At 48.0% G+C, this 27,249-nt stretch overlaps 1 protein-coding gene across 7 annotated transcripts in view; it reads left to right on the forward strand.

Annotated features, from left to right (window-relative positions):
- FBF1 (Fas binding factor 1) overlaps positions 1-27,249 on the forward strand; it is a 1,089,678-nt gene that overhangs the window by 967,989 nt on the left and 94,440 nt on the right. For all 7 annotated transcript variants that reach the window (XM_069654733.1, XM_069654729.1, XM_069654732.1 and 4 more), the window contains one exon: positions 17,219-17,395. In XM_069654733.1, coding sequence (XP_069510834.1) covers positions 17,219-17,395 — 177 coding nt within the window. The remainder of the gene's footprint in view (positions 1-17,218; positions 17,396-27,249) is intronic.

A 27,249-nucleotide genomic window follows, 5' to 3' on the forward strand; every position in this document is an offset into this window, starting at 1 on the left:
TAAAAAACCTATTGCCAATCCTTACCTGTAAATACAAACAGTGTGGGGGATAATGTTACAAAAAGAAAGAAGTGTTCAAAATGATATATCAGGATGTTCAGGCCGTTGGGCTCCCTTCCCCATGTTTTTAGCACTGGACAAGGTGGTTCACTCGAGCGTAGCACAGTCTATGGCTTCTTTAGCCCGAGGATACAGTTCAATCATTACATCGGGACCTTCTGTATGTAAGTCTCTTTACTCCTCAAAGTCTCTTCATTCAGAGGGCCTGATGCAACCAAACAGAAATGATAAGTTATTTTCCTCTTTGGCTTTCTACAAGTATTCACTTTAGGGGATAAACTATTCACCAGGATCACCTCAGTCAGACTCGGATCTCTTTAGTACAATGTTCATTCCCTTTTGATCCCCCTCAGTCGGGCTCAGATCCCTTTAGCACAATGTTTGCAGGATATTCTTTCGGGTGACTCACGGTTCACCTGGATTCCCCTCAGCCGATCTCAGATCCACTTTTAAACACATTTATTCTCCCTCAGCCAGGCTCGGACCAATTTCAATCAAATATCAAACATTTTCGAATGTGCACAGGGTTTAGCTTGACCCATTGAAGGACCACTTCGATTTTACAATTCCTTCTATTTACATTTGTCCCCTTTGGGTTGGGATACCTAACAGAGACTTTCGAATGAGCATGCACGTGGTGCCGGGCCACTCTGTTTACGGTATCTATCGTCACTTCAAAGTACAGTCACTCATTTAGTGCATTAATTATGCTCGCCTCACTTGCCACATACGCCTCATGCACTGTCCTCCACAAATTCCTACATACAATGTTGCTGCTTGCAACCTTGGGTTCCAGACAGGCCGGGTTGGTATCCGTCTCCCCAACTCACCGGCTCTGCTGCCTTTTCTTTGTTGCAGGAGCCAAGGACAGTACCACGGCGGCCACCGTTTCTCCCTGTTATGACTATCGACGTGGGAGAGCCCCGGGTACCTTCCACACACAATGCAGGATTCTTCAGCTCTCTGTGATTGTGAGAAAGTGTTTGTGTCGGAAAAGGGGTTGGGATGAATCTCTAAGTATCCTACCTGGTAGGATGGGGTAAAGGTGTTATATGGAAGAGGTTACTGCGTCTCTCCGTCCGGTGTCCCACTTCCATTCCCCGAAGATCCTCCCGCACTGGTCCACCCCCAGGAAACTAGGTCCAAAAGCAATGGCTGTGTCCTGGCCACCTGGATGACAGATCCCTGGGGACTACCAGGTGAGACACCTTCAGGTTTCTCACACTAGGTACAGTTAGCCCTAAAAGAACCCCAAAAGAATACATCAGACAGGTATACTGAAATATACACTTGGTTACATAAAAAGTCACTAGCAGTTTAAATCAAAATCAGTACTATATGTTTATGACAAACCATACAGTAAACCCAATGTAGATACCAAACTGTAAAGGGACTGTCTGACCCATCCCTCTCCTGTAGATAATGCCAGACCTTTACCTGGCGATACACTCAGAGTATTATAATGCTATAGGAGGGGTAGAGGCATCCCCAGACATAAACACACATTATCTAATCATGACCCATTAAAGCCAATTCGTGAACAGTCAAAATATTCCCCACAATCTAGGATATGCACTATAACTGGTATTTCCCAGGTAAATCATATGTTTAAGTGTGGTGCCTAGAGGGAGTGAAGAGGTTAAACAATTTAGACCAAGCCTAGAGGACGACCACAGGCCAGAATACAGTTAAGCCTCTAATAGAAGAGCTGCATGGTCTCGTTACACTCCTAGAAATAGGTCAAAACAGAATAATCGGAGTTGGATAAAGAAATCCTAGACCTTTCTAAGGACATGTGTACAGGGCATTGATGTGTAACTTTGAAGTTCCTCACATATCACAGCAGCTAAAAATGCAGTCTTTGGTGTAAAATGTTTTTCTTTTTTTAAGTAGACCGCATAATAAATAAATACAAATAAAAACCCTAAAAAAAAATAGAGTTTACTTTACAGGGATACAGCAAGCGCCAGTACCCAGGGTCATGAACCCTATAGCAGTGATGACCAGACAGATGAAAAGAAGGAAAAACTGTCCTGTAAAATAATCCAGAAGCAGCAGCAGTAACATGAATGCACCAGAAAGAATGAGTGATCCAACCAAGGTGATCCCGACAGCTCCAGGCTTAAAATTGGACAACCAAACAAAAAAGAACAGTCCCACAATGGGAGAAATAGATGGAGGCAGGCAAGGATGTACCAGACCAAGATGAAGTGAAGTAGTGGCCCACCACTTTTCCAGGTCAGGTAGATGTTCTCCCATGAGATGCTTGGGCTAGGAGGATTTAGCAGAGATGCAGCACAGCAAGGACCAAGAAAGGGTCCCAGGAAGGGACAGCCAGTTCAGCCAGCAAGGACGACAGGGGGAGGGAGAATAGGGAAAAGCCCAGGATGGACTTCCAGCAACCTTAAGAAGAAACTTGGGTAAGGACAAAGGCGCCAGGGTACAGCCAATATGCCTAAAGTATGTCCTCCAATGCAGCAGTCCCCCACCAATTCTGGTAAGAGCCCGAGTGTCATCTCTAGATAAACACATTCACTGTAAGACCTGCAAATCACACACCATGCAGACACATTACGGTTTTGGCAGTCAGTCGATGAGACTGGCACTAAAAACACCAAACAGCCTGGTCCACCTACACAGGATGTGTGTTGAGCATGACTGGTGGAGAAAACCGGGCTAACCCAGTTTAAACCTCTGCAGAGGGAGAAGGGCTCGGCTTAAATTGATCCTATGTCATCATAACTGCCATTTATTTTTTAATCCTGCCTCATGGCTCACACAGACAAAGGGATGGCACAAAACAAAATGGGCAGTAGTGTGGCTTAAAAATACAATAGGATCACAATGGCTTTTACTGCTGCATTGGTATGCTAATGCGGTAAAAATGACTGCAACAGTGGTGAAGCAAAAACGAAAAATATAGCTATCAACAATCTACTCCCCAACACATGTGTAGGATGATAGCATAATGATGGGACCACAATGGGGTAATTTACAGCACCTGTGCTCTGGTAGCCATATGGGCACCTAGGAGAGCACATCACAAAAAGGGTTGCATTGCCAGGACTTCATAATTAAATAAAACGGCCAGGGAACCCAGCAAATAGAAAGCCAAACATTTAGGGGTCCCATATTATTGGACAAGAAAACCCCACCAGTGGGATTCTGTCTTAATAGCTCCTTCTTTTCTGCCCTCGATTATCTTGCACATTTATCTACATCAGAACATCCACCTAAACAATCCTTTGCATCTTCTCATCATTCACAGGCTGACAAGGAGCTAAAAAGATGTTATGCTAGGAGTCATATTTCCAGTATCACATGAGATGGATAGACCTGTCCTGAAATCTCATTTATACTCTTTGAAGGTGTAGGTGGTTATGAAGACTATTTATTTTCCCTAAGATTGTGACTTGCATTTGGCTGTGCTACGAGGTGGTTAGAAAATGGATACCATGGGTGGTATTGTGTATTTTTAAGAGCACATTTCATTTTTGGGAATTCTGTAGGTCCTTTTTAGCTTTGTGCTTTTTCCTCATTGACATATCTTTGGTGGTCGGAGGGACTTCTACTGAAGTCCACCTGTCACTGCAAACCTTTTTGACTCATTAAGAGTATCTGGTCCCATGGTTGCCAATAAGGCTCATGGCACAGTAGTACTTTTAAGCAGCCTATTTTGGCCTGAGCGTGATTATATCACCCTACATTTGTTTTAGGGAGTAGGCTAGTGCCAGCTGTAATTTAGTTTTGGGTTCACCAGGAGTGCAAGAACATTTTATCGAATTGGTAGCCCAATTTGGTGAGGGGGATAGCTCAGAGGCAACACGTTTGTTGTGGAAGTAAGACAACACGGCGCAACACAGGTTCGAATCCCGATCCGGTGCTTAGAAACCAACCTCTGATATTAAGGAGGTTATGAAAGAACAATTATAATGCACCCTTTTGGTATCCATTGGTGTACCAATGCATTTTGTAAAGCCCTGCTGGTTATTTTTCTTTAAGAGTTTCCTTTCTTCAGACAAACCGCAATATAGGCCTAAAATGACAGTTGTGCAAATGCCATGGTTTTGTGAGCCCAGCCATACACCCTCTATAGTGGTTTAAACTGATGTACATCAGTTCCTGGCACTGGGCCAGCCATTTCACTTGGGGTAGCCTGAAGAAATAGGCAGATTTAGGATCCAATCAGATTGGCTACCGCCTAACTGTTTGCTTTTAGCCCCCCACCCCGGGTAATTGGGGCCTGGCTAAGGCCATCCCCTGTGTTCAGGTATAATTAGAAACAAACATAAAAAAACATTAAAAGAAAAGGGCTTTGATTGCAGCAGCCTGCTTTTAGACTAAACTTATCCTATCTTTTGGTGGCCTCTGGTTGTGTTAGAAATGTTTCCCGCTGTCGAGGCCCTGCATTGACTGTGAGGAGTGCATTTGTATAATTCAACTAGTATGTCTTGGAGATTTTGGGTCACAGTGACTATTATGTATGGCATCTGGGGTGCTCTAATGACTATTAGTACCCAGCAAGGGGGCGTGTGGCAGCCTCCCAGCCATTGAGTAGGCTCAGAACGGGGTCTTTACCACACAGTGAGGACCCTGTCCAGAGCCTCCTCAGTCACCATCTTCCCTTGCCAGGAATCAGGTAAGTGCGCTCCTTCCTCCCCCCGCATACCTTGCCTCTTCCCCCCACACCCCTTTTCCACATCTCATATCCCCCCAACCCCACTTAGCTTGCACTGCCGTGTCCCTTGTGGGGCCGTGGGCCCTAGTGTTCCCGTCGCATCCCCGATCCGGCAATGGCTACCATGGAAAGGGAGAAGGGACTACCAGTATTTCCCTTCTTTCCGATCCATGGTGGCCATCTTGTTTTGTCGTTTTTATCTGAACCCGAGAAACGACAAACACATTGTTTGTCAACTCAAGATAAAAACACTATTAGTACCTTGGTGCAACGTGTAGGGCTACTAATAGCAATATAACCCTCTCAGAGGGGCATTACCATTCAGGTAATTCCCGTGGGCATATGTAACTGATGCCCGGGGCATTACCTAAACATTAATGATGCCCTGCTTGGGTTATATTGCTTTATTAATAACTGTGTATTAATGTCTGGTTCCCTACTCTTCCCACTCTAAATGTAATGTGCCTATTGCTAGAGAGTGGACCTACGATATAGTATAGGAGTATTTTCTGTCTTTTATGTCAATTTACTGTTTGTATGCATTTCAGTAAAAACACATATGCAAAAACATATGTGTTTTTACTGAAACTATAAGAGAGATATATGTGGAATCTAATAAAGGTGTATATATTTCAGTATACCATTGTCCTGTGGACTAATTGTATCTTTGTGCCTGCCTATCCTGCTTCCCTGCCTTGAGTTTAGCCTGGCTGCTTGCCACCATTCTTTATAGAGATTTGGATTATCTTTTGGGTTGGAGTTACTGCTCCACCTTGAGGTTGGTGGTTGTACAGCCCTCAGTAGTGGATTTTACAAAACCACCTTAACACATATTTTACAAGCAATTGATGCTGCCGATCCCCCGAGAGGAGCAGGAGCTCCCTTGCAGAAGCGCCACCGGAGGGCACTGGGCTGATGCCTAGACCTCGCACAAGAAATTGGAATCCACGATCCAGCCAGAATAAAACGGGTAAATGGTCTCTGTAATTTACCTCGTTTTACTTGCTCCATGAATCTTTTGCCCTGGATGGCCCTTCCATCTACCTGAAATCGCCTATGCATTCATTTTCCTGATTAATCTGCATTAACTGCAGTAATTGCCACGAGGCTACCCCTCTCCAAAATGGCCGCCGCCATTACTGCCTAAGCCACCTTTGTTTGGAAGTCCCCGCTCTGCAGCAGCATCGAACGGGATTGGTCTGCAGCCCTTATTTTTTGACCAATCACGAGCCGGCAGGCTCGAGCCGGCAGACCCACTAAGGCAACACACGAAGGCTACTGCCTGTCGGGAGCCTGGCTGGAGCTGGATGGGCTCTGGGCTTACCTGTTACTACTCGGTAAGGACTGCCTTCTGACCCCTCTACTCTGTCTACACAACATTTATAAATCGGAGGTACTGTTCTCCAGCATGGGGTCTGGCATGGATTCACATGCTCATGAATATTCCCCGTCGTCAGGCTGGGAATCCTCGGTAAAGAAAAAATGAGTATCAGTTTCGTTTCTGATCTGTCTTTCGTAGTAGTAACCAATCACTGATCTCTGTGTCATACTGACCACAGCCAATGACTGCCCTCTACCCAAGCCCCGCCTCTGGCAGCCATCTTCAGATTTTTTCCGCACGTTCAAGTGTTGGGAGTCCTCGTGCTTAGCGCTCGAGCTTTTAGTGTGTGTTTCGCGCTTTTTCAGGTGAATTTTCACATTTTTGTGGTTAATCGAGCCTCAAGCTCCACCGTTTCTACTCCCGTTAACGGCTACCCGTTGCAGGATTTTCCTACGCCCCTCAAGAGTGATTTCGTCGAATCAACTACTTCGAGATGGCCCGGGATGCGAGTTTGTTGCCCGGACCCAAACTGTTTTGCAGCTGCCCTGGATGCGGGCTGCAGAATGTGTTTAAGGAAGACGAACATTCGCGATGCCTCTACTGTCTTCATGGGGATAAGACGCATGTAGAGAAGGACTGCCAGTTCTGCAAGAACTTGTCGGAGCGGACCATGAGGGACCGTCGATCCCGTCTCGCCAGCTGGTTGGAGAAGGGCTCAACGGGTGAGAAGAAGAAGAAAGGGTCCGAGCAGGCTTCTAAGTCCTGTGCAGGCGCCCCGGCGACGGGGGCCCAACACCAGGCCAAGCGTTGCGAGTCCGCTGGCTCCGGGAGCGCCGAAAGGTCGGGCTCTTCGGTCGCCAGGCGGGTCGCACCTTCCCCAGCACCGTCAAGCACGAGCCAGCGTTCCGGTTCGGGGAAGAGGAAGTCCGAGACCCCGGGTAAGCTTCGGGAGAAGCCCCGTCCGATCTCGGAAGAGGGGGAGCGAGGCGTCGCTCCTCCCCCAAAGGAGAGGGCCCGGGACGCACCTAAGGTGGTGAAGGCCCCTACCCAGCAGGCATCGAGGCGATCGCGGCGACTCTGGCCAAGCCGGCAGAGACCCCGCCAGCGGAGTCTGCCTCCGGGGACTAGAGTTTCCCTGCCGCCAAGGAGGGAATCCTCTTTTCAGCCCATCGTCGTGGCCGCCATGGTGGAAGAAGCGAGGGGGGGCACGGTAGCCTCCTCGAGCTCGGATTCAACCTCGGAGGAGGAACTGACCGAGGCCGTGAGGAACCTCGAAGTTCAATTCGAGAAGGTTCGATCCCGTAAGGAAGATCTTCGGGAGATAACCGAGGAAGACGACGATGGCAAGGAAGAGCAGCCTTCCCTTCCGGCGCGGCCGGAACCTAGGCCTCAGGATGGCTCGGCGGCCATTTTGTCTGCGATCCAGTCCTTATGCTCTGAGATAAGGACGAGATTCCCACGGCCCAGGCCGGAGGACCCGCAACCTGGCCCGTCGGGAAGTCCTCAGAACAAACGACTGAGGACCCAACCCTCTCCTCCGCTCGCCCCCGTAAGGCCTACAGTTCCCTCCTCAGATGACGGTGTGTTGGGCTCGACGACGGGTTCTGAGGGCGATGGCGACGACGGAACGGGTCTCCCGTCTCCCGTCGCACGGGCCTCGCCGCCCGGCGAGATTGGCTCATTCCACGCCATGATCGCCAGGGCGTCCGAATTGTTCCAGCTCTGCCCGGAGGAGCAGAAAAGGAAGGTTTCCTCTATCAGCGCCGGGAGGCCAAGAGGAAGACTGTCATTGCGGTGCCTCTAATCGATGACATCTGGGAGGAGGGCCTGTTGGTTCTCAAAAACCCCTCCATGGCACCAGCCAAATGGGACCGGTACGAGAAGAAGTACCGGGTCCCCGAAACCGCTCCCCTGTGCCTCAGGGCCCAGCCAACGCCAGACTCGGTCGTCTCGGCGGCGGCGAAGAAGAAAGCGGCGGGGTCAGGAGCCTCGACGTCGAATTCCCCGCCGGACGGCGAGGGAAAGAAGTTGGACGCCATGGGGCGGCGGGTCATATCATCGGCAGCGACGACGATCAAAGCGGCCAACGCCCTGGCGATCGTGGCCCGTTACGACAGGGAGCTCTGGTTTAAGCTGGCCCCCATATTGGACTTCCTGCCGGACGACAAGAGGTCCGGGGCCCTGGAAATACTGCAAGAGGGCGAGGTGGCGTCGGACCACGCCATAACGGTGGCAACCGATATTGCTGATACCGGGTTCCGCCAGCTGGGCAACGGTGTTTGCCTACGATGACGGGGTTGGCTCCGGGCGACCGACTTCTGTCAGGACGTCCAGACCAGGGTGTTGGACATGCCGTTCGACGGCAGCAACTTGTTCGGGAAGGCGGTGGACAAATCCCTCCAAGCCATAAAAACGGACACGGAGACGGCCCGCGCCCTAGGAGCCCTTCAGCAACGACGGCCCTTTCGGAGCTCCGGAGGCAGACAGGGTGCCTCCAAGGGATCCAGCGGTGGCTCGTCGTCCTACCGCCAGGCGACACGCTCCTCGTCTCAGGAGGCCTACAGGGGTCGCGGCAAGCAGGGAGCGTCTCGCCGCCGTCGGCAAGGTGGCCAGGGCGGCAAGGCCACCACCTCCAAGCAGGACTGAACCGGCCGTGGTCTTGGGCCCCCACCGAAGCACCCCGGTGGGAGGCCGGCTGACGAATTTCGTCGGCGTGTGGAAGTCCATCTCCACCGACCGTTGGGTGCTGGATACCCTGGCAAGAGGCCACTCTATCGAATTCCTGAAGAAGTGCCCTCACGTTCCACCTGTGGCCAGGAAGGAAAATCACGTCCCGCAACTGCTGTTGGAAGTACGGGCGATGCTCAGGAAAGGCGCCATCGAGCTTGTCCCCAAGAGGCTCCGGGGCTCCGGGGTGTACTCAAGGTACTTCCTCATCAGGAAGAAGACGGGCGGCTGGCGCCCCATCCTGGACCTTCGTCGTTTGAACAAATACATCAGATAACAAAAGTTCAGGATCGTCACCCTCCAGCACGTACTGAGACAGCTGGAGGAAGGCGACTTTCTATCGTCGTTGGACCTGGAGGATGCATACTTCCATGTTCCCATCCTCAAACGTCACCGAAAGTTCATCAGGTTCGTCGTCCAGGGACGCCACTACCAATTCAGAGCACTGCCGTTCGGATTGAAGTCGGCCCCCAGGGTCTTTACCAAGTGCCTAGCACCAGTGGCGGCGCGGCTGCGCCTGCAGGGGATTCACGTCTACCCCTACCTGGACGACTGGCTCATCCGCTCAAGGACGAGGGAACTCGCCGTCGAACACACTGCGAGGACCGTCCAGCTACTCACGGACCTGGGATTTGCCATAAACTACCCAAAGTCCCACCTGGTGCCGTCGCAGGTGGCCCTGTTTCTGGGAGCGAAGCTCGATACAGTGAGGCGCCTGGCGGCCCCGTCGGAAGAACATACTAAGACCATTCTAGGCAAAGTGCAGCGCCTGCTAGCCACGGACATGGCCAGGGTGAGGTCCATCAAGTCCCTCCTGGGGATGATGTCCTCTTGCATCTACCTGGTGCGCCTCTGCAGACTACGGATGCGCCCTCTTCAAGAATTTCTCGACGCCCGTTGGATGCAGGCGACGGGCACCTTCGAAGACAGGGTCCCCCTCAACGAGGTGTTCCGGCGGGCGATTCAGTGGTGGGGCATTCGAGCGCACCTCACGGCGGGCAAAGACTTTCAGACGCCAGCGTACCAGGTGACGACGGACGCCTCCCTGGAAGGTTGGGCCGCCCACACCGGAGATCTCCACACAAGAGGCCTCTGGCTCCCGGAGGAGAGGCTCCTGCACATCAACATCCTGGAACTCCGAGCCGTGTTCTGGGCTCTCAAATCGTTCCTCCCGTCGCTCAAGGGCAAGGTGGTGCGGATCTTCACGGACAACACCACGACAATGTTTTACATACGGAAGCAGGGAGGCACCAGATCCCCAGCCCTATCCAAGGAGGCAAAGGATCTGTGGCACTGGGCGGTCGCCCAGGGGATGTTCCTGGTTCCCTTCCATCTGGCAGGAGAAAGCAACACCATCGCCGACTCGTTCAGCAGGGAGCTGCGCGCGTGTCACGAGTGGGAACTGCGCCAGGATCAGGTGGATCAACTCTTCCGACTATGGGGCAAACCCCAAATCGACCTGTTCGCAACAGCGACAAACTCGAAGTGCAAGAGGTTCGCCAGCAGGTTTCCCCAGCCGAGAAGCATGGGCGATGCGTTCTCGTTCCCCTGGGACGGCCTATACCTGTATGCGTTCCCTCCGTTGCCGTTGCTGCTTCGACTCATCAGCCAACTCAAGAGGTCCCGGTGCAGGATGATCCTCATCGCACCGGCGTGGCCGAGGCAGATCTGGTTCCCGGACCTTCTGGACTTGTCAACGTCCCCTCCCATCAAGCTGTCGGCGGACGCGGACCTTCTCTCCAGAGAAGGAGGCGCCATCTTCCACCACGACCCGGCGTCGCTGAACCTGCAGGCTTGGCTCCTGCAGCGCTAGAGTTTGGAGGCTACGATATACCGGCCGATTGCAGAGAGGTTCTTGCAAAGGCCAGGGCGTCCTCGACTCTCAAATGCTACGGTCATAAGTGGAAGAGGTTCTCTATCTGGTGCCGAGCACAGAAGATCAATCCCCTACGGATTATGGCCCCTCAAGTACTGCCGTACCTGCTATCGCTGGCAAAGGCTGGGCTAGCCCATGCCTCCATTAAGATTCATCTGGCGGCGATCTCCAGATATACCAGAATCACAGAACGGACGTCCCTGTGGTCCCATCGACTGGTAAAAGAGTTTATGAAAGCACTGTTCCGGTCGTTCCCGCCGGTGAAGGCCCCGGCGTGGGAACTTAACGTGGTGCTGACCAGGCTCATGGGGCCCCCATTCGAGCCGATGCACTCCGCACCGATGAAGTTTGTGTCGTGGAAGACTGCATTCCTGGTGGCCATTACCTCCGCACGACGAGTGGGAGAGATCCAGGCCCTATCCTGCAAAGCACCGTACTTGACTTTCCATGCCTCGAGGGTGGTGCTTAGGACGCACCCCTCCTTTATGCCCAAGGTGCCGTCGGACTTCCATCTTAACGAGCCCTTGGTGTTACCTGTTTTCTTCCCGTCTCCTTCGTCGCCGGCCGAGAGGACTTTGCACTCGCTGGATGTGGCTAGAGCGCTGAAGTTCTACGTGGACCGCACAAAGAGTTTCCGGAGGACGTCACAGCTGTTCGTGAACTTTGGACCTGTGAATCAAGGGAAGGCTCTCTAGAAGTCTTCTATTTCCAGATGGCTCTCCGGCTGCATCATGCACTGCCATCGGTTGGCTAACCGACTGCTGCCAGGCCGTCCGAGAGCCCATTCGACCAGAGCGATCGCTGCTACTACGGCGTTCTTATCTGGTGTGCCCCTGCTGGACATCTGCAGGGCTGCTACGTGGAGGTCGACGCACACCTTTACGAGATTCTACTGCGTTGATCGGGATTCCAGGGAGGAGTCCAGGGTCGGCCAAGCAGTGCTGCGCAACCTGTTCGCTTAAGGTGAGCCTGGTGAGGAGGTAAGAGATGCTTAATGTTGAGTTTTTTGTATTGCTTAATGTTGAGCCTTTTGCCACCCCCTGTGGTTGTGCATGTGTGTACTGCTATTTATTCTTATATTCATGAGCATGTGAATCCATGCCAGACCCCATGCTGGAGAAGGAACAAGTTACTTACCTGTAACTGTTGTTCTCCAGCATGGGTCTGGCATGGATTCACATGCGAACCCTCCCGCCTACCCCTCTGCGGCTCTTCATTTGGTCATACTGCCTCTTCACGTGCTACCAAATCTGAAGATGGCTGCCAGAGGCGGGGCTTAGGTAGAGGGCAGTCATTGGCTGTGGTCAGTATGACGCAGAGATCAGTGATTGATTACTACTACGAAAGACAGATCAGAAACGAAACTGATACTGATTTTTTCTTTACAGAGGATTCCCAGCCTGACGACGGGGAATATTCATGAGCATGTGAATCCATGCCAGACCCATGCTGGAGAACAACAGTTACAGGTAAGTAACTTGTTCCTTGACTAATGTTCTTTATTGCTACTATCTCTACGTGCACCACGGCTTTCTCAGTAGCTTCCATGCTTTGCACGAAACGCTGTCTACTACTCCTGAACTGCACCATGCAAATGAATGACGCATTGAGACCTGTGTGGCTTGTCAGCGTCTGTTGAACCTAGACTTTTATGCCCTGCCCTGAATAACCACCTTTAGCCTTTGTGCCTGGTACCAAATACTGCAATTAGCCTGTGGCTTGCTTTAGCCTGTTGTTTATAGAGGCACACTGCTTTCAGCTGTGCCACCTGCCGGCACGTTGCATCCAAAACTCTACCATATAATTTGAATCTAGGTGAACCCAATGCCATTATTGCATCCACATACCTGCAAATTGTATTTTGCGTCTGACTAAGGAGCCGGGGGTATGCATTGTATCACGCTACATATATGCCTCTCTTATGCACCACTATGCTACGCGGCCCACTAAGCTTACAGCAATGATGTTTGCATTCCTGTCCAACTTGTATGGCCGATCCGGCTTCTCAGTTGCTGACCATGTATGCAACTTTAATTATGTCACTCTGTAACTAGGTATGCTTCTTAGCCATTAAGACACTTCAAATCTAGGTGCTGTGCTTTTAGCCATTGTGATATTCTTAAATCTAGGTGCTGTGCTTTTTTAGCCACTGTGATACTCTCAATTCTAGGTGTTGTGCATTTTAGCCATTGTGATATGCTTAAATCTAGGTGCTGTGCTTTTTAGCCATTGTGATACTCTTAATTCTAGGTGTGCTAGATCACTTTACCTTACCACAGGGAACATCCTCCTTGCATGACCCTGTGAACCACTACCCACCCAACCAAGTGTTAGCTCCACACAATGTCTAGCCTATTTAGTTTCTACTATATCATGGCTACTGCTACACTTCCTGTCACTTGCAATCAGGTCAGCCACACAGAGACCCCACTACATGCACTTGGACCCTTCTCACCTTTATCAACAGATATAATTACCAATACTCATGTCTACACTGACTTAAAACACCAAGCTCTGCTAGGACCATTAGCTTATACCTCCAAGCCCAGTTCCACTCACGATAGAAACAAACTACATGCTAGACTTAACAAACTTCACAAGACACCCAGACGACTCCTCCCTCCTACAAAACGTGAGATGAAACGTCAAAATGGTAAGGAAGGCAACGCTTCCAACATCACCCCAGCTTCAATGTACACACAAACATCTGAATCTAAGATGAAATCTAGTGTGAAAAATACTCCTAATCTCACACAACCTAAAGAGGAAACCGAGGATCATTCCTACAAAGGAGTGCTTCTCAATGCCAGGTCATTAGTTGCACAAGCCCTTGATATAGCTGATCTAATCACTGAGGCGAATTTGGACTTTATTGCAATAACCGAAACCTGGCTACACTAGGCAGCAGGCCCTTCACTTATGCTAGCCATCCCTGACGGTTACACTATATGTAGGCAAGACCGAGAAGGGACCCGTGGAGGAGGAATTGCCGTCATCTCCAAATCGAGTCTTTCGCTAAGGCTAGCCCCCGCCCAAACTCTACAATCTTGTGAAGCCCTCACTGCAAAACTCCTCATAAAAAATAATCAATCCCTAACCATTCACCTAATCTATAGACCTCCAGGTCCGCTGGGACCTTCGAAGAGGATCTGCACAAGCTACTAACCCTCAATGCTAAAACCACTTCACAACTGCTGGTACTAGGGGATTTTAACCTAGGATTTAATGACCAAGCAGATGCGCACGCCGTGACTATTGCCCACGCTATTAACTCCCTAGGATTCTCCCAAAAAGTCAACAACCCCACCCATACGAAAGGTAGAATACTAGACTGGGTCGCTGACTCAAACTGTACAGCAGTTATCTCATCTATCTCGGCATTATCATGGACTGACCATTCACTAGTGTCCTTCAACCTCCTAACCTCCCGACCATCCTCTACAGTCGTCCCCATGGCACTTTCATGCCCAACAAGAAACAAAAAGAATATGACAATAGACAATGTCATACCCGCTATTCTTCCAACATTAAATGCACTGCCTGACAACTTAGACCCCAGCATATTAGTTCATGAGTACAACAAAATCATGACTGATACTATGGACAAAATTGCCCCACTTAAAATGCGTACAAGTAAACCTAAAGCCCATTTAAATAAATGTTTTACTCCTGAACTCAAAGCCCTACGCCTCACCAAGAGAAAATATGAATCCAACTGGAAACTATGCCCAACTGCTGAGAACAAGGCCAACCTAACATCTATTTCCCGACAATACAAAAATGCAGTTTGTCTGGCTAAGAGGAATTCATACAATGATCGTATCGCCAACTCTAATTCAAGTATGAAGGAACTCTTTTCCATACTGAAGGAACTTGAGTCACCTATTGCCATACCAGACACCTGTACTAAAGATCAGACCTGGTGCACAGACATCCAACATGCTCTAACCAATAAAATTAACACCCTCCAAAATACAATTCAACTGAAAAAAGATTTGCTTAACCTTCCTACTCTGTCACCACCCAAGGCTACCCACATGCCCCAGTCTAGCAAATTCTCTTTCACCAAAACCACCACACTAGAGATAGAAAAAATCATCCTTACCCTCAAACCATCTAATTGCAAAGGTGACATCTGCCCAGCACAGTTAATAAAAGACGCTGCCAGAGATTTATCACCTTTTATTTCCAAACTTGTCAACGCATCCCTCTCCACAGGCATCATCCCAGCCAATTTAAAACAATCTTGGGTGCTCCCGTTGCTCAAAAAGCAAACTCTAGACCCTCTCATCCCTACTAACTACCGTCCAATCACTACAGTTCCATTTCTGTTGAAAATCCTGGACAAAGTGGCCTACATACAGATTCAAAAATACCTTGAACTGCATAAACTACTAGGATCTAGACAATCTGGCTTCCGCCCACTACATGGAACGGAAACAGCCCTTATTGATTTAAAGACCCAAATAGACAAATTGAGAGTTCAAGGTAAGACAGCCCTCCTCCTCCTCCTACTAGATCTCTCAGCTGTGTTTGACCTTGTGGACCACAAGGTCCTCTGCAGACACTTGGACTCTGCCGCTCACTTCTCCACCCAAGCTATCAGTTGGGTAGAATCCTTTCTGAGTGAGAGAACTATGAGAGTTTTTTCCCCATCGGCAGCAGCAGACCCCATACCCATCACCTGTGGAGTCCCTCAGGGATCCTGTGTCTCCCTGACTCTATACAATATATTCACCAAACCTCTGTTCGATGATCTGGACAATCTTGGTATCACCTACACCAACTATGCAGATGATACACAGATTCTCCTCCCACTTTCTGGGGATCATAGCAAGGACAGGGAGTTGGTGAATATAGTGTATCTCATCATTCAGGCATAGATGGCTACTCATGGTCTCTGCCTGAATGATGATAAGACAGAGTTGATCATTCTGGGTACACAAGCCAATATTAACAAATTGGGCCCGGACTACTCAGCTTTCAGCATAGATGGAAATGTTATCAAAGTCTCAAGGGAAGTAAAAACACTCGCTTTTTACCTCGATTCTACCTTGGCTTTCACTAAACAGGTCAACTCCCTAGCTTCCACTACTGCCTACACCTGTAAATTGATAAGAGCAGGCAAGCCCTTCCTGTCCAATACCAGTTGTCTAATCTTGGCTAGAGCCTTAACACTTTCCCGACTCGACTATTGTAATGCCCTATACAGTGGTTCCAATAAAGGCACTACCCAAAGACTCCAAACTCTACAAAACAATGCTCTTAGAGCCGCATTAGGCATAAAGAAGAGGGAGCATATCTCCTCTATTAGGCGGCAAAACAAATGGCTCTCCACGGATAATAAAATCCACCTAAAAATGATCTCCTTGACCCATAAGGCCCTAAACAATGCTGCTCCTAGTTACTTGACAGACAAAATAAAAAGAAAAACATCTAATAGACCAATGAGACTCGCCAACTCAAATTGCCTGGTAGTACCCAGATTTAGACTTGCTAAAATCGGTGGTGCAAGCTTCCCTGTGAGAGCTGCCAACTTGTGGAACGCTTTGCCACCCAACCTAAGAGTAGACCAACCCTTCCCACACTTCAGAAGGAACTTCATCAAACATATTAACGCTAACAACGACTAGACACCTGAACCTTCACAAGTGTAGCCCTACTTAATGCACTCAGATGCGTTAGTAACCCTTATGTTTATAACTGCTAACTCTGTATATTGCTAACTGTACATTCCTGTAAATACTGCAACCGCTAATTGTACATTCATGTAATTTTGTAATATTGTAAATTCATTCAGAAAACATTGTAACATTGTAAGTCTCGCATATACTTGCTGCTGCGCCCGGTAACCTAAGGGTCTGGAGCGCATTATAAATAAATAAAACAAACAAACAAACAAACAGCCTTCATTAGGAATCTTCATACAGGGGAGCCCCGGTGCAGCTACTTGGTCACCAATTAATTTCTTTGCATGTGATGCTCGGCCAAAAGCCAATTATAATTGCCATTAGTTCTGCACTATTTCTGGTAGTGCAGTTTCAAAATCCAGAGCCTCCTGCCTAAATTAGTTTTCAGTTGCGACAGGACTTTAAAAGAATGAAGAATCTGCAAAGAAAAGGTATCCATTAGAAAAGTATGCCTTGGCAATAAATTCAAGTTTTAATCAGTACTGTAGCTCGTCTGCAGAAGTGTTATGCATGCCTGATCACACTCCATTTGTCTTGAAATGGTGCATGCCCTCCTATTCTATCTCAGGAGCAGAGTATGTAGGCCTGTTTGTGCCAGAAATATCCATCATTGACCTGGGTTCCAGGCAGTACTGTCTGTTGCTTAACTGGGTAGATCTGGCACAGCTAGAAAATGTTTTCCCAGTATGGCATTTGCCCAATATTTCAAAGATGATGGATTTGAGGAGTTACCGAGACAGCACCAATGTTTACCGAAAGTAGATAATATATTCTTATATAATACACTTTGTAAAGTGCCTGGGCACATTATGTATACTATTTGATCAATACTATCATTACACCTATCTATGCCTTTTTGTTGCCAGGAACAAGCTCAGCTGAAGATTCAAGCCAGTGAGTTGCGGCTCAAGGAGGAGCAGCTGTCAGCTGCAAGGGAGGCACTAGAGCAGGAACGGCAAGAGCTGAAACTGGAGAAGGAGCGGGTGAACGCAGCGGCACTGCGCATTCGGCAACGAGCAGAAGAGATCGAGAGCATGAGTAAGGTGAGCTGCATCTCTACTTTAGAGAAACCCAGCTTGTCTGCTGTGCATTACTACTCTCCTGCGGACACCTGCTTGTTCTTCTGTAGGGTATGAACATAGGTACCCATTACTCTCCCGGTCACTACTGGACTCCTTCTGTAGATCATGTGCAATCGGTGCATCATGCTCGCCCTCTCATCCCACCCAACATCATTGGGCTCCTTTAGAGAACTAAATGTCCTGAGATGACCTCATGGCAGCATGTATATGAAGAAAACATTAAATGAAAAATAAACAAGATGAGCCTCCATTCTCCTGCTTCTTTAGCATCCTACCTTCCATAGATTTGAATTCGAGAGCATTATGTCCTAGCACCAGGCTAGTGACCAGTGCACTTTATATGGTAACAAACACAAAAGCAAATACTTTCTTTTGGGCCCAGCAGTGTTTTCTGAACCATAATAAAGAGCAAAAACGAAAGCAACAGTAACAAAAAGGAATCTACTAGATCTTTTGATTGCTTTCTGCTCAATGCCGTGCTTTTAAGTAGCACTTGTCACCACATTACCACATTACAAGACAGTTCAAAATAAAGTAACACTATATAACGTTGCAACTATTAAGTCAAATCATTATAAAGCATATGCACAGCTACAGTTTAACACCAAAACGGGGGTAACTTACCACTTTAATATTTAATACAGCTAGACATAGGTATATACTCTGTAAAATACCTGAAGGTGGGAGAAACAGTTAGAAGTAGATGTGCAAGCCATTAAAATGACTATTATACTGTAACAAACACGAACAGGAATTTAGAAGTCAATTCCTGATTATTATAGATTTGCGTCTACCACATGAAGGTAGCCTTATCATGCAGAAAATTCACTTTAGTTCTCCAGTCAGTCCTCAATCAATGGACGGGTAGGATACCAATCCCCAGGACCTAGCTGCCTGTAGCAAGTTCTCCTGTAGCAGGTGGGTTCCGGTGCCTACTTTTAAAGTTAAGCCTTTATACCCAATGCCAGTCGTGGGATATGACACTCGAAGAAATGTAAGCTAGCTAAATCCCCAGACTCCGATTTTGTGAAACCAACGATACCCTGGGACAGGGAATCTGTGTAAGGTGTGTTGGGACCAGTCAAAATCTACTGAAGGTTGCCTGCACTACAATGTAAAAATAAAGGGGAAAAAGAAAGATTGAGACATTCACTGAGCGGGTAGTTATAAGGTCTGACCAGTGCACCCCAAATGAAATGAGTGAAGCAGATGAGTGAGGCAAAACGCCTCACTCCCCCCAATAACCAGCTAGAATCAAGACAAAAACCAGATTGATCTGCAAATGGATATTATACTTAAAGCTACACTGTCTGCAAAGGTTTCATGAGGCAACATGTAAGCCTTATACTTTTCAAAGTTAGAAATGCATAGACTGGCAACAGAGGTCCCTTGAAAGGATTTCCACGGGCCACAGTTATTTATGCATGGGACAAGATACGTCTTCCTTCTGCCTGCTTCTATTCCCCTATTCAGTCTCTGATATTCCTCACATTGAGAAGTGGTTTAATGTTTTATGGGGGACTTCATTCCCAACTGTAAGGAAGGCATAGGTATCACAAGCATGACACTGATACAAGAGGTACAAGTTTCAAAACCTTTATCCAAATCGTGGGGTTTGGAAAAACTCCTACTTTGCCCTATAGCTATGATGGGAGTAGTCTCTACCATCAAATAAATGGAAAGAAACAGTCCTAGTCAGTCTATGTCAAATCAAAATGGCCTATAGTAACAAAACCTAATGCCTGCCCTAAATCATATACAAAAAGTGTGTAAAAGGGAATGTATATCCAAAGGAAAGTCAGTGTTAAAACACAAAAGATCAAGGTGGCTGAGTGAGCTCTCCTTCCCACGTTGGACAGCATGGAGTAAGGCGGGCCCCTGTAAGCATGATGATACACTCTGGCTGAGGTTATCAAAAAAAGGCAGTTCAAAACGTGGGACGATTCCTGTGATGCTGGAAATGCATTGGAGGGACAGGGCCTCCCTGTCCTTGGCCTGTAGTCCTTTTTCATTTGTGTTCCGTATTGTTTTCTGCCCAGGAGTCCATGTGGGACTCCTGGCAGTGCAACTATTCCTGTTTTTGGTTTGGTGTACAGACCCATGGGATACCCTTATGACACCCATCGGTGGGGGTACAACCATGTGCCCCTAGTGTATGTTTTTGGGCATCGGTGTGTGGCCCACAGAGCAGGGTATGGGCTGGTGGCAGCCCCATGCTGAAATTGACAGGTGCTCCGAGTATCCTCCATTTTGGGATACCCAGGCCCTGCCATTGGAATCAGTTGATTCCTGATAGGAAACAACATGGCCCCTGTGGCCTCTTGCTTTCTATTGCCTGTTACCTTGTTTTCCCAAAGTCCTGGGAAGCCCTGGCCCTGTCCCTTCCCCCGACTGGCTGTTGGGTGGAAGTTCCATATATGGTGTTGTTGTGAAGTCCAGGCCAGACTGGCTGGAGCCTTCCCTGTGACTGTATGTTGTGGGTACACCCTGTGGGTGGGACCCGGGTGAATGGAGTGTGTGACCAATATGCACTTCTTGGTGTGGATATCTGGTTTCTGGTGTTTGACACAATGACTGAGACAGCCCTGCCCGAAACTGGTATGAATTCAGTGTGTAGTGTTGAATGGCTGGGTACTTGTCCCAGTACACATTCCTTGTTGTGAGTGTCTGAGAGGGAGGAGTATGGCCTGAATGCACTGTATGCCTGATTGGCTGACTGACTGCATGAATGCCCTTCTGTATGATTGGCTGCTGAGTCTGACCCAGCAGTGTGGATGAGAGACAGAATAGTATATTTGGGGACATCTCACCACTGGAAATTGTTCAGAAGCTGAAGTTGAAACTGATGCTTAACCTCGAAGCCGAGCCTGAAGAAGAAGGTTGACTGCTATCTCCCTTTTCCGAAATCCGAAAGCAGTCAAGACTGATCCAAGAGAGGACCTGGTTAGGCGCCCTCTTCCCATGCTCCGAGGGACCATCGAGCACCGCTAACCTTCGCCGAAGCGCCCTGGAAGATCAGCGTCGGACATTCCGTCCACCGTCGTCGACCAGGGTTTGCAACTCTGCTGTAACCACTGGAGGCCCGTGGAAGCCGTGATGCCCAGAAGAGGGGACCGCTTGACGCTGTGCCGCCAACGACCGGTGCCGCACGCTCCTTTGCCTAAGACTTTTAATTCACGGACGCGCTCGTCCGCACCGCCGCCCGCCTTCTCCCACCGGAGAAGGCCAGGCCGTCGACGCGCCGAGGAGCATCCGCCGGTGGTTTTCTCGCCACCCAACGACCGTAGAGACGCCGGACGACTCGACGCCCTTGCTGGGCCACATTTCTTCATAAACTCTTTGCGGTCCTGAACTATCGTCACCAAGGTGTCCCGCACGCCTCTTCCTTGCAGGACACCGCTGGGACTGAAGCTGCCGCCTCGACGCAGAGTTCACTTTCTTCGAGGGATCTCGACGATCCCTGGCTCCTGCTTTAAAGGGAGCCGCTCAAGGAGGATCCGTCGACGACCCGACGTCGAACTCTGCAATTCCAGGTACATTGGGGTGGTGGAAACATTATAGAAGGAAATAAGACTTATAGAACAATATATGGATTGGGCTTGTGATATATCTTTACTTTACAGGTTGCCCAGGTGGGGGGGGGGGGATCTCCACAAAGAACTGTGTTTAACGGTAGAGGCCAGTAGTCTGCCAATTGTTCTAACCAACTGCTTTCCTCCTATGTCTATTGTTGGTTGCCTTTATTAAGTGATCTGTGTCACATTTAACCAGAGTATAGTTGATGCACTTTAATGAGATCTGATAATAATTGTCGTACCACTTTAGAACTGTATATATTTGCCATTGTAGATTCACTGAGCATAAAGTGAGTTATTGTGATGGTGTACATAACCTTGAATATTATATAAAGACAGTGTTTTGACTAATACAGTGTGTGGACATTCCTTTGTGGGTGCTTGGGGACTACACTGTACTTAAGAACCAGCCTGCATCACCTCCTGAGAAGCTAGGCCTTTATTGCTCTTCCGTTGCTACCACAATAAAGAATCTTGGCTGGGGTCCTCTGTGCCTCTCCTGTACCATATAGCGAGCAGAAGTACAGACACCCCCCTCCAGTCTTTACAATTCCCACTTGGCCTTCTTCGTTAAATTCACTTATTCCAGTTTTCCAAAGGTTCTCTCACAGTTCAACAAAAGTTGACATAGGTCTCCCTCCATCGGGCTCAGACCTTTGAACACAAAAGGTACCTGATTCAACGTCGGACCTCGCAGTTACAGCATTTGCAGGAGTTTCCTTCCCCAAGCTTTATCCACATTTGTCAGGGGTTCCCTACCCCTATCTTATTTCATATTCCCTGGGTCAGAGTCAGACCTTTCACGGATGTCAAAGACTTTCAAATGTGCAAGGCTTTTTCCATAGACCTCTGCAGGACCACTTCGACTTTAATTTTTTCTTTCACTCCTGGTGTTTGCCCCAGTGTCTCTTGGTCTGTCACGGTAGTTCCATAACACAATCAACAAAGTTCAAAGAGATCTTTCCTCTTAAAGCAATCACCCTTTTAACTTCCCTTTTTGACGGGATTATTCTTGACCATTGCGCATTTCAAAGTTTGTTCAATTTGTTGCTTGTTAACAAGACATTACACATTTCGCAGAAACCTTCGAGTGGGTTACTTCCTTTCGCTGGACCACTCTGCTACTCTGTCTCACTGGCTTGACAGTTTTCGAGACCTTTAAAGTTCACTACTGATTTGCTTTCTTTCTCGTCTCATCAGCACGTGTGCAACCTTCAATTGTAAGATTCACTGTTGCGGCTTCAATCTTTCCTTGACACAAACCGGCCTTTCATGTCTTTCACTAACTCACTGGTTGTGTGCATTCCTTTCTTTTCTCTGCAGCTCTGTTTCACGAGTCACGGTTGATACCACAGGCTTGACCTCCCCTCCCCAACTCTGACTTTCACCCAGGAGGTTGCTTGGGTCCTTGAAACACACATCGGGCTTATTCTCATCTGGGATTTGGCTTTCTCTGCATATCCTTCAGTTTCCCGGAGGCAGCTACCTCCAGCAGGGATCTTCGAGGTCTTTCGATCCATCGCTCTAGTCCCTCGATCGGTAGTTCTGCTCCAGTGGGTTCGCCTTCGCCCCGGAAGATCTGCTCCTTCTCATGTCTCACCTTGCTGAGAGTGTGTCTCTATGTTCCGCCTTTTATCCATGTGGGGTGAGCTAATGGGTATCAAATGTACGTGATTAAGGTCAGGTGCCTTACTTTGCCTGACCTAATTAACGGGACATGTCCAATGAGATATGTAAGGGTTGGCCTCTTTACTCTGTCGTCCTCTTCCTCTGCCCAGTGTTTGTGCAGAAAAGGGAGGGGTGGTTGGGACGTTGGAGAATCCTAACAAATATGATGGGATATGGGCACGGGAAAGGGGGGAATACCACGTCTCACCATCGGTCGTCTCACCCCCACTCCCGATGATCCAACACCCAGGTGATCCTCCCGCACTGGTCCACCTCCAGAGTCTGGATCCAAAGGAGATGGCCGTGCCCTGGCCACCTGAGAGAGAGATCCCTGGGGACTAGCAAGTGAGACACCCTTTGATTTCCCACACAACCCTAAGATGTTAACATCTCTGCTTCAAATACTGCCTTTCACAGTAGAGGCTTCAGCCTCAGTTAATGCCATCCTATCATCCCCTCAGCAACCTGCGTGGGTCTTTCTACAAGTGGAGTCTTTCAAGGGGTGTTCCCAACTATTAACCAGTTACGTCTCTCCCATTTCTTGGTAAATCAAGTGAGAGAGTAGTAGCTATACAGCTAAATGATTGGATAAAGAATCAAAATCTACTCTGCACATTTCAGTCAGGGTTCCGAGCTGGCCATGGTATTGAAACGGCATCTCTGCAGATACTAGATGACGTAATAAAGTCGCTAGATAATGGTGATTCATGTGCATTAGTGATGTTGGATTTAACTGCAGCATTTGATACTATTGACCACTGAATTCTACTGAAGATCTTATCGGGTAGAACGGGTATTAGCGGAACAGTTCTTAAATGGATCCAGTCTTTTTTGACAAATCAGTCAAAAAATGTAAATGGACCAAAAGAAATTGGAAGTGTCCAATTCCATTTGGGGTACTGCAGAGATCCATTTTATAACCTGTTAATTTTCATTTATATATGGAGACCTTGAGTGATGTAATAGCTAAACATAACATTTCAGAGCCTCAGTACGAAACTTTATTTAAAAATCTCTGCAAATGGAGACTTAAAATGGTTACGCAGCTTTGTATTAGTAGCAATAAAGCAATTGGTGTCTAATTCCCATATTCGCACTTTGATTCAAGCAATGGTTTTATCAAGAATAGACTTTGGAAGTTATTTGCTGATGAGGATTCCAAACACATATATTGCTCCACTGAGATCTATTTGTAATGCTGCTGCAAGATTGGTGCACGCAGCGAGGAAATTTGACCACATTACACCAATCTTAAAGAATCTACATTGGCTACTGATTGATCAGAAGATACTTTTTCAAATGATAGGCTTGGTGTATAAAGCTTTATATTTTAAGACACCTGAATATCTGTCAAATACGTTGAAGATTTCAGGTGGTTCCAGAGGAGCACACAGTCAAGAATACCTTGTTTTGGAAGTACCAATGTTTCTCCATGAAAAGTTCATTTTCTAGAGGTGCCATAAAATTGTGGAATGCCCTATTGAAAGATATAAGGATGACTGAAGACTTTTTAAAATTCAGGAAATGTGTTAAGACATGGTTAATGGAATAAGGCTTTTTTGGGTGTAGATGTGTGATTAGAGCATTTATCTGGACGTTATTATTAGTTTGTCTACGATATTTCGGGAGTGAGTACTGTATTCTAATTAGGATTTATGGTAATAATCTGTTTTATGTTTGATATGATGTGTACCGTTTAAATTGTGTTTCTACGGTTCATGTAAACATCTGTACACATTCTGATGCCCTTAGGATCTTAGGATTTATTTTTGCAAATAAATATCTGATGTCTACTGCTGTGCTACCTTTCACAACAAAATCCTTGATCTGAGAGGCTTTGGGCCTCATCACAAGTTGGGCGGTATCCTGGAAGGTAAATCCTCTGGGACACTGTTGAACGCTATTCGTGTTACTGCAACTCGGTCCGGCGCTATAAACGACGGAACACGAGTTGGGGCAAGCTGTTAATCCCCATTTTTAAGAGTCCATACAAGACTATGGGGCATTTCGGTGCATTTACACTGTAAAAGTGCCGTAAATGGGTGGAAAGTGGTGAGATTTACCTTCAGCAAAAAGCTGGAGGTAGATCTCCTACTTTCCGCCCAAACTCAGGATTGGGTGGAGCGGTAATGCGGCTATAATAGCGCTACTGCTGCACCTTTACCGCTCTACCCAACCCGTGATGAGGCCCTTTATCTCAAGACCATCTAGGACTTTTGTGCCCAAGTAAATGTCTGTGCGCCAGCAATATGAAGTCTATAAACATCTTAGCACTCAACATCAAGGCTATCATTAACAGATCAGGACCATTTTTTACAGCCTGATTGCTAGGTCAGAAATCTGTTACAAGTTTTCTTTTTGCTAACTGAGGTAGTCCTCTTGTCCTTTTGCTGGCTTTCTGGTATACTGTCTTATTTTGTGTGTCGACAGTGACACTTTTTCAAATGTCACTCAAGATTTCAACTTACCTTTTAGTTTGTGTTAGGGAGGTATTTCCTAGGCTTTACGTCTAGGGCCCACATATATCATCCTATCTTGATTTTCAGGGTGTTTCGCCCGAGTGATCCTGAAGAGGTAGCATGGCTGAGTGGTAGGACGACTTGGGGTTAGCAAGGTTATTGTCATGATGCCTACCCCCGGACATCCGGACCAAGCCCATCAGACCCGGGAGCAGGCATCCAGATATTTATTAAAACCCCAGCAGCCCCGGCTAGGGGCTGTCTGGGTTCATTCCTAGCGCCTTAGGCACCAGGCTCATAGACATTACTTACCTCATGCAGACCATGCTGCAACTGAATCCAAGCCAACGTGAGGCTTGGATGGGACTATTTTGTTACTGGGACTATTTTTTACTCGGGTGTGGTTCTGGGGAACTTCTTACCTGGAACTACTTTGGAGGCTATTTAAACCACGCCCGATCAGCAACACACGCTTCGCGTTATTCTGCATCCAGCAGCGTAACGCTCACCGTGCCTGCAGTCAGCATCCAGTCTTCAGCCACGCCCGTCTCGAATCCAGAGCTCCTAGCAAAAGAGGAAACAAGAAGGAAAGGTTAGAACACCGACCTTATTTCAATTCTTACCTGATTCCGGATCCATCACGTCTTCGAACTTAAAAAGGACATTATTTCTGCACGCGTCGCATCGCCAGCTGCAGCGCCGCGCCATACTCGCCAGTCCTCACAGCATTTTTCGATCCGGCGCTGCCTCCATCATTTTCTTCGCCGAACTCCAGCACCTGGGGGAAAACAAAAGAAACAACAAGGTGAGCTAAGAGAGCCGACAAATACAATCTCTTACCACCATAGGCTTACCTGATTTACCACCGGAGGCATTACCCTTTAATACGCCTCATCTTCATTTGCCGCACCTATAAAGGGAGAAAACAACAAGTTAAACTCATGCAACTTGGGTAATACAGACTCTTACCTGAACGCCATCTGCTGCCTCCAAGCAATATTCTTTTGAACCAGTTGCAATTCAACAAGGGAATGGAATAAGAGTGATCATTGGACATATTGAACTCTTTGAACTTTATAAACCCCGGAGTCAATATTCCTCCGGAACTCCTCCAGCACCTTCAAACCAGTGAAGTAACTGGTATCTACGCGCCCCTGCATGCCATGCAGGATGGAGAGCTCATCATTTAAAAACATAAGGTGAGGTTACTAAAAGGGGATATAGGAGGTGACCAGAGGGGAGAACGAGAACAGTGGGAGGGGGCCATCACTAAAATCCACGGGTGGCTAAATCCCTTTCTCCACCTGCAGGAGAATACTTCTACGGATCAGGCAGACGTGATTAGGTGGGCCAGTCCAGGCAGTCATCTTGGCACTACGCATCACGTTGGTGGAGACCGCAGCTGTCTGGGTCCGATCGACGCCCCTGTGGGAACCAGGTGAGCGTAACAGAACGCGAAGCCTATCTACAAATCCCCACCCGGGCGTAATGGAAACCTCAGAAACCGACCAACTAGCCCTATTGTTAGGGGAATTTAGGGCAGAAGTGCACTCCGCGCGCCAAGAAACTAATGCCCTCAGGAGAGAACTGATTGTGTCAAAGGAGCGCACTGATGATCTTGCTAGACAATTGCTGCAAAACCAAGCTGGGTAACACCATTACCTGGACTCGCAGGGGGAAGGGGGGGGCCAGGGGAGGAAGGGGGGGGAGAATCCAACTCCTGTTTCATCGAGCAATCCTTTGCAAGTGGTTCTACCAGGGAGCATTCCTTTAGCTCCACCCGAACGTTTTGCTGGGGACCCGAAAAAGTTTGCCGTGTTTATGAACCAATGCTGCTTGCACTTTTTATGCAGACCTGGAGCTTTTCCAAACGACCAAGCCAAAGTAGCCTTTGTACTATCATGCCTTAGTGGCAGCGCAGCGGATTGGTCAATTCCACTAGTCAACCAGGATGAACCCTCTTCTTCGGGATTTTCAAGGTTTTCAATTGAGCATGGAAAGACTATTTGCCAGACATTCACAGGGACAGGCCCTGGATAACGAACTTTTATCCTTATGACAAGGTAACCAGGATCCACTAACCTATATCGCAACCTTCAATAGGTTGGTGGTG

Source organism: Ambystoma mexicanum, chromosome 3q (assembly GCF_040938575.1).
Source record: "Ambystoma mexicanum isolate Mex_15411 chromosome 3q, UKY_AmexF1_1, whole genome shotgun sequence".
Classification (NCBI taxonomy): domain Eukaryota; kingdom Metazoa; phylum Chordata; class Amphibia; order Caudata; family Ambystomatidae; genus Ambystoma; species Ambystoma mexicanum.